This window comes from Elephantulus edwardii, unplaced genomic scaffold (genome assembly GCF_000299155.1).
Source record: "Elephantulus edwardii isolate Elephantulus edwardi_28Jun2011 unplaced genomic scaffold, EleEdw1.0 scaffold00048, whole genome shotgun sequence".
Taxonomy (NCBI): Eukaryota; Metazoa; Chordata; class Mammalia; order Macroscelidea; family Macroscelididae; genus Elephantulus; species Elephantulus edwardii.
The window spans coordinates 3,628,776-3,636,653 of NW_006399798.1; the positions used below are offsets into that span (position 1 = coordinate 3,628,776).

Below are 7,878 nucleotides of genomic sequence, written 5' to 3' on the forward strand. Positions count from 1 at the left end.
GATGGTGATGTGATGATGACAATGGTGATGGTGATGATGGTAGTGGTGGTGATGTGATGATGTTGATGGTGATGTGATGATGACAATGGTGATGGAGATGATGGTCGTGGTGGTGATGGTGATGATGGTGATGGTGATGTGATGATGACAGTGGTGATGATGATGGTAGTTGTGGTGATGATGATGATGATGATGGTGGTCGTGGTGATGGTGATGTGATGATGACAATGGTGATGGTGATGATGGTAGTGGTGGTGATGGTGGTGGTGGTGGTGACAGTGCTGATGTGATGATGACGGTGATGATGGTGGTGGTGATGGTGATGATATGATGACAATGGTGATGGTGATGGTGATGGTGATGGTGATGATGACAATGACAGTGGTGGTGATGGTGATGGTGATGATGTTAATGGTGATGTGATGATGACAGTGGTGATGATGATGGTAGTTGTGATGATGATGGAGATGATGGTAGTGGTGGTGATGGTGATGATGATGGTAGTTGTGGTGATGGTGATGATGATGGTGGTCGTGGTGATGGTGATGTGATGATGACAATGGTGATGGTGATGTGATGATGACAATGGTAATGGTGATGATGGTAGTGGTGGTGATGGTGGTGGTGGTGGTGACAGTGCTGATGTGATGATGACAGTGATGATGGTGGTGGTGATGGTGATGATGGCAGTGGTGGTGATGGTGATGGTGATGATGTTAATGGTAGAGATAATGATGATGATGTTGATTGTCTTCACTATCTGGTTCTGATATAACAAACTTACCACAGTGGATAACAAATTTTATTTCTCGCCGTTTAGAGGCTCCAGGTCTGAATTCGGGGTGCTGGCCCTAGGGGAAGACCTTCACTGTGTCGTTTCTAGAGCCACCCTTGTCACTTCTCCACCATCTACCCTATTTGAGGATAAACCCCTCAACCCTGTCCCCCAGGCCACAGACACATTTTCTGGTCACCAGTGTGTCCATGACCTTGGCAATCAGTGTTGTCACCGACCCAAAATGTATCATAGCCTCAGGGATAGCTGCCTGGAGAAATGACCGCTCACTTGAGATCCCACCTCAACACGGCACTTGCCGTGGCTTCATAGTACAGCTACCAGCACTAACCACTCTGTCTTTGGGGCAGGGACTCCTGTTCTCCTTGGTGGAAATCCTGAAGACTCCTCTGGACCTTGTCCGCCTATGGTTGCACGAAGCTCAAAGAGTATATGGTGACAAAATGGTCGATGAGAGAGACCAAGAGACACTGGGCAGAGTCACCGTTGCTTCTACTAAGAAATTCTTTGACGTGAGTCAGCCGTCTGCTGAGGATGATGATGGCGACGTGGGGTCTGGTGGTGAGCCATCATCAAGCAGATGGCACATTTACAGATAGGAGAGACCTTTGGTCTGTCTCTTACAAGAGCCCTTTGGGAGAAGTGGAATGATCCACAGTGAACCTAAACCAGTTGCCATCAATTCCGTCCACCCCATGACACCCCACGGTGTCTGACTAAAACCTCTCCCTTCAGCTCCCCACGTGACCTTTCAGAAGCAGATTGCCAGAATGTTCTTCTGAAGCATTTGTGGGTGCATTTGAACTGCCAACCTTTAGGTTAACAGCTTCGTATTTGATGATTTGTGTCACCAAGCAATTCCACGGTCCACATTTGTTGTTGCTGGGTGCCATGGAGTTGATGTGTCTCAGTGACCCGTGTCAGGGTGTCAGAGGAAACCCTGCTCTGCCCCCTGCTCTCTGTCATCAGTGTGCAAGCCCACTATGTCTGTCCATCTCATTGAGAGTCTTCCTCTTCCCCACTGACCCTCTTATTTCACTAAGCAGAATGGCCTTTTCCTGGAACTAGCCCTTCTAGTAACATCACCAAAATACATGAGAAGAAGTCTCATTTCCCTTGCTTCCAAGGAGCATCCTGGCAATCACACTGCTGTTGGTACCATTGAGTCAGAACAAAAATGACATCGGAGGAGATTGCTTTACCACTAAGCCATCAGATCCCAGGCAATCAAGTTAGGTCTCATTTAACAAACTTGCCAGGTGCATGTGGATCTGAGGGCAAAGGTGCTGATCACTTCAGATCAGGGCACCGTGGTCTCCAGGAACCCATCTGGAGTGGAGAAGGACCCCCACCTGCTTCAGTGAGTGCTGGTGGCATTGGCCTTGTGGTGGAAACTCTTTGGATTGGTCATCCATGTGGCGTGGTGGGAACAGACTATCCCACCAGGGTCATGTGTCCACCACTTTGCAGGACCTACAGAATTAATGTTCGGCCCCTGGAGGTGCCACCTGGTGTCCTGACGTCTCTGAGGTCATCTTGGCCAGAGACAGACACTGCTGATAAGTAACTGTGTGCTCACACTGGCCACAAAGCAAGAGAAGTGTCTGTGTGTCCCACCTCCAGGACCTCGGTGAAGAGCTTTTATATGCCAAGCCCAATATCTTCTGCCACTTCACGCAAGGTGTCGGCGACCCCAAGTACCTGCCAGTGTTTGACATGGCTCATCTGAACAAGCTCCTGGTGGAGGTGCTGGACAGTTACAACGAGGTCAACGCCGTCATGAACCTGGTGGGTAGAGGGGGCCGGGCCGGGCTCCTGCCCGTGGGGACAGGTGGTTGCTGTGTGGGGGATGAGCTCCAGACACCCAAGGTCAACGAGGGTCTGTGGTGTGGACATGGGCTAAGTCATCAGGGTCTCCCTGTGCTTTCTGCAGGTGCTGTTTGAAGACGCAGTGGCCCATATTTGCAGGATCAACCGGATCCTGGAGTCCCCCAGAGGGAATGCCCTGCTGGTGGGGGTGGGCGGCAGTGGCAAACAGAGCCTGTCCCGCCTGGCTGCGTACATCAGCTCCCTGGACGTCTTCCAGATGACCCTGAAGAAGGGCTATGGGATCCCAGACCTCAAGGTGAGGGGTGGGGCACAGAAAGTGGCGCTGACCCCTTCTCCAGCCAACACCCGTCATGTAGAGGGGTCAGGAAGCAAAGACCAGGAAGTGCAGAGGCCAGCCCAGGGGCTGAGAGGTCACGACCTGAGGCAGCACAGATCACAGAGGCCCAAGGGATTCCATTCTTGTCCCAACTGTCCCCAGTAAAAGCTGCGCACACCGCCCCACATTCAGGATCTGCACGCAGCTTGCTGGATTAGTGAAGTGCTTGCTGACGTGAGCAGGTCTCCCATCCCCAAGATGTGAGGCCAAGGCTTTCTTGTGATTTCTTTTTCCCGAAAATGCGCTCTCCTGGGGCCCCAAGCACTAGTCAAACACTATTAGCCCAGAACAAAGCCCCACAGTGCTTCAGATTAGAAATGAAATGGATTTGGCCACGTGGTCTGCACATCTCCATCTGCGTTGATGTGCAGGGTGGTCAGAGGGCACCTGGATGAAGCAGGCGGCCTGGACAGTCACTGGGCAGCTGGCTTTGGCTTGGCGCCCTGGCTGTTGGGAGGGAGGGGGCAAAGGCTCCTCTGAAGTCCCCCTCATCCAGCCCAGACACACAGGCCGAGCCAGAGGCGGCCAGGCTGCAGACGAGCAGCTGTTATCCGAGAGCCCCAGTTTCTTTGCCAGAGGACTCAGTGCCAAGGAATGCACTGGACAGCTGTAGTTGGGGGGAGTGGGGGAGGGAAGCAAAAATGAGTGTTAAGAGGGCTCTCAAGTGGCATAAACAGTTGGAGCTCAGCTGCTAACCCAAGGGCGATGTGATGTGTTACTAAAAGGTCAGCAGATCAAATCCACCTGTCACTCTGTAGAGGAGAGATGAATAACCTCTTCCCATAAAGATTAGCGGCCGCAAAAAAGGAATTGTTGTCATAAACTGTCGAGAGAAAACTGACTCATCTCACCCTCTAGCGGGTCTCAAAGTTCATATATCACGTGGGAGGAGACTGCCTAACTCTCTCTTGAGAAGAGGCTGGGGTATTTGAACCCCCGACCTCTTGAGTGGCAGCTAAATGTTTTAACCACTGCACCAACAGGGCTTCTTAAGCTGCTCATAACCCAGAAACCCCAAACCTACTGCGTTTGAGTCAATCTTAACCCACAGTGACCTCTGGTTTCTGAGGCTGTAAATTTGTTTGGAAGGAGACCGCCATCTTTCCCCTGAGGAGCGGCTGGTGTATTCAAACCGCCAATGTTTTGGTTAGCAGCCCAACACACTAGATACTGCGCCACCAGAGAACTGGAAGCTACTGCCCCCTTTTACGCAGCACACACAGGCCTCCCTGGCTCCGTCCCATCGTTCTCCCACGGGGAGGCTGGGGTCAGCCCGCGTTTGGGGGGCACAGCGCTGCCCGGGCTGAGTGTGCCCCGTCCGCTGCAGATGGACCTGGCCGCGCAGTACATCAAGGTGGCGGTGAAGAACGTGCCGTCCGTGTTCCTCATGACGGACTCCCAGGTGGCGGAGGAGCAGTTCCTGGTGCTCATCAACGACCTGCTGGCGTCCGGCGAGGTGCCCGGCCTGTTCATGGACGACGAGGTGGAGAACATCCTCTCCTCCATGCGGCCGCAGGTCAAGTCCCTTGGCCTGCCCGACACCCGGGAGATCTGCTGGAAGTTCTTCATCGACAAAGTGCGCAAGCAGCTCAAGGTGGGGCGCGCCTGCACCCCGTGGCCAGCGGCCACCTCTCTGCTCGTCGCCGTGTGGTCCTGGGTGCTGGTGCTCCATGGGAAGCAGGAGTCAGCTGGGAGTGACTGCTGTGACTGCCTGGCAAACCCTGACCTCCTAGGACCCCGTGCCCCAGGCTCCTGGCTCAGGATGACCCGGGGCGTCAGGGTGGACGCATGCTGCCAGGGCCACCTTCCCTCTTCTTTCTTAACCTCTTACTGTGACTCGACTGAAAGCTGACAGAGCAGGTGCTCCCGGTGCAGCCGTCCAGCACACTTTGATGAGATGCCCATGGTCACAGCACTCTCCCCACCTCCTCACTGTGGTGCCTGTTACCATCCATCTGTCCTTGCCTCTCCCTTCCTGCCTTCCACACATCTTCCCTGGGAAATGCAGCCCATTGGGCTTGGCTGGTCTGGAGAGCGAGTCCCTACAGGGTGGTCACTTTACAGCCCTGTCTATATTTAGCTCAAAGTCAAGCTGTGGGGATGAATCAACCCCAAGCTTGAGGGTGACTTTGGACCACCGTCTTGGGGTCCCACCAACGCTCTGTCAGAGCAGAAAGCCTGCTGTTTTTCTTTGTGATATGCATTTTGTTTCCCGTTTCCCTGCCTCCCCACCCAGGGCGTCCTCCTGTGACCCGGAGTTGGCTGCAGTGAAGCCAGGCACCGTCTAGTTCTGGCCTCATGGCCGTGGGGGGCTGGGTCATGGCCCATTCTCCTTGGGACGAATTGTCCCCAGTTGGCCTGAGTTTTTCTTCACTCCTGTGTCTGTTGAGAAGGACCAAGGGCTGCAGCTTAGATGGCTGCTTGCAGCCAGGTTCCCACAGTTGGGTTTACAGACAGGTCAGCAGGCCTCACTCCCAAGGTGCCGCTGGGCGGACTTGAACTGCCAACTGCATTTACCATTGAGCCCCACACAAGCCTTGGCCCAAAGCGGGTGTCCATTCTCCACCCTTTCTCGCCTCCATGTATGTCCCTGTCCCCTCTGGAATGGCCCTTCCTCTTCGCTGCTTGCTCTCGGAGTGGCCGCAGTGGCCTCACGCTGGTGTCCTGCCTCCAGGTAATTCTCTGCTTCTCCCCTGTGGGCTCCGTCCTGCGAGTGCGAGCCAGGAAGTTCCCCGCGGTGGTCAACTGCACGGCCATCGACTGGTTCCACGAGTGGCCAGAGGATGCGCTGGTGTCTGTCAGCGCCCGCTTCCTGGAGGAGACCGAGGGCATCCCGGTGAGTCCTGGCGGCTGCACCTGCTGCCCGTCTGTCCTGACTCTCTCAGAGCCATGCAGGCAGGCTGGTGCTGGATGGTGAGGTGGGGGACGGGACGGGACGGGGGGGCTGGGACTTGGGGGGGGGCGAGGCTCTCCCCCGGGGTGCAGCCAGCTTTTACCATGCAGTCACTCTGCCTCTTACTGTGACCCCTGTGGGTCAGAGCAGAACCTGGGCTCCATAGTATTTTCAGGGGCTGATTTATCAAAGGGAGATTGCCAGGCCTTTCTTCTGAGGCACCTATGGGTGGACCTGTGGTTAGCAACAAGGAACAGTTGCTGTTTGTACCATGCGGGGATATTTTAAAAAGTGAAACTAAAGCCAAGAAATCAATCAAGATCAAAGTTGTTTGCTCCCTTCCCAACCCTGTATGAGTTTCCCATCAGCTCAGGGTTCCCGGCCGAAGCAGGTGTGGTCCTGCCAGGCAGGACCCGAGGGTGTGCACACACGCTGACTGAGCTTTGCTCAGTGTGTGTGTGTGTGTGTGTGGGGTGTGACTGTGCGTGAAGTGTGCGACCGTGTGGGTGTCCTTGTGTGTGTTAGTGTGAGCGTGATCTGTATGAGAAGGGAAAAGGTTTTGAATGTGTGACTGTCTGAGTGTGGTTGTGAGAGTGTGAGTGTGACTTTGTATAATCATGTGTGTGAGAGGGTGACTGTGTGTCGGTGAACACGAGTGTGACTGCAGGAGTGTGAGCTGGTGAGTGTGTAAGGGACAACCTCTAAGGGGGACTTGAGAGTAGAGGTGTGACTGTGCATGAGTGTGTGTGTGTGTGAAAGTGTGTGTGTGCAGGCATGTGTGTGACAACGTGCACACGTGTGTGTGAAAGTGTGTGTGATGACGTGCATGTGTGTGACGTGCGTGCGTGTGATGACATGCACACATGGGGTGTGTGTGACAACGTGCATGCGAGAGTGTGTGTGTGTGTGTGTGTGTGTGAGAGAGAGAGAGACGACATGTAGGCGTGGGTGTGAGTGTGTAAGTGTGTGAAAGTGTGTGTGTGTGTGATGACGTGCAGATATCGGTATGTGTGTGAGTGTGTGTGTGACGACGTGCAGGAGTGTATGAGAGCATGTGTGTAGACACGTGTGTGTACGTGCAGGCATGTGTGTGTGATGACGTGCAGGTGTGTGTGTGTGTACGTGCAGGCATGTGTGTGTGTGACTTGCCCGTGTGTGTGTGTGTGATGACGTGCAGGTGTGTGTGTGACATGTGCGTGCATGTGTGTGTGATGACGTGCAGGTGTGTGTGTGTGTAGGCGTGGGTGTGTGAGTGTACATGCAGCAATTCTGACAAGCACAGTGCACCCTGAGTGATGGAATCCCACACAGCAACCCGATAGCCCGTGGTGTTCTGTCGTCTTGAACCCCCTTTTGTAGACCAGGAACCCACAGTTCAGACAGGCCCTTCACCTGTGGGGCCCAGGCGTGTGCAGACCCCTGCCTCCTTGACTCCCCGTCTCCTGGGCCCCTCTGGGAGGGAGACCAGGGTCCACCCCACAGGGATGGGCGAGGCCTCTCCGTGAGGGGAGCTGGTCTGTCTGTCCTTGTAGACAGAGGTCAAGAACTCCATCAGCCTCTTCATGGCCTATGTACACACAACCGTCAACGACATGTCCAAGGTCTATCTCGCTACTGAGCGACGTTACAACTACACCACCCCCAAAACCTTCCTGGAGCAGATCAAACTCTACCAGAGCCTGCTGTCCAAGAAGAGGATGGAGCTGGTGGCCAAGATCGAGCGACTGGAGAATGGCCTCATGAAACTGCAGAGCACGGCTTCCCAGGTGAGGAAGAGAGAGCGGGCACCAGGTGAAGGGGGGTAAGACAGAGCGGGCACCAGGCGAAGGGGGGGAGACAGAGTGGACACGAGGTGAAGGTGAGGAAGAGAGAGTGGGCACCAGGTGAAGGAGGGGAGACAGAGTGGACACCAGGCAAAGGGGGGGAGGCAGAGTGGACACCAGGTGAAGGGGGGAGGCAGAGTGGACACCAGGTGAAGGGGGG

General features: G+C 54.7%; 1 protein-coding gene across 1 annotated transcript in view; it reads left to right on the top strand.

Moving 5' to 3' along the window:
* DNAH17 (dynein, axonemal, heavy chain 17) overlaps positions 1-7,878 on the top strand; it is a 104,227-nt gene that overhangs the window by 56,968 nt on the left and 39,381 nt on the right. Inside the window, exons 47-52 of the mRNA XM_006886345.1 lie at positions 1,147-1,308; positions 2,420-2,584; positions 2,730-2,921; positions 4,330-4,596; positions 5,677-5,838; positions 7,428-7,661. Of these exons, the coding sequence (XP_006886407.1) occupies positions 1,147-1,308; positions 2,420-2,584; positions 2,730-2,921; positions 4,330-4,596; positions 5,677-5,838; positions 7,428-7,661 (1,182 nt within the window). The remainder of the gene's footprint in view (positions 1-1,146; positions 1,309-2,419; positions 2,585-2,729; positions 2,922-4,329; positions 4,597-5,676; positions 5,839-7,427; positions 7,662-7,878) is intronic.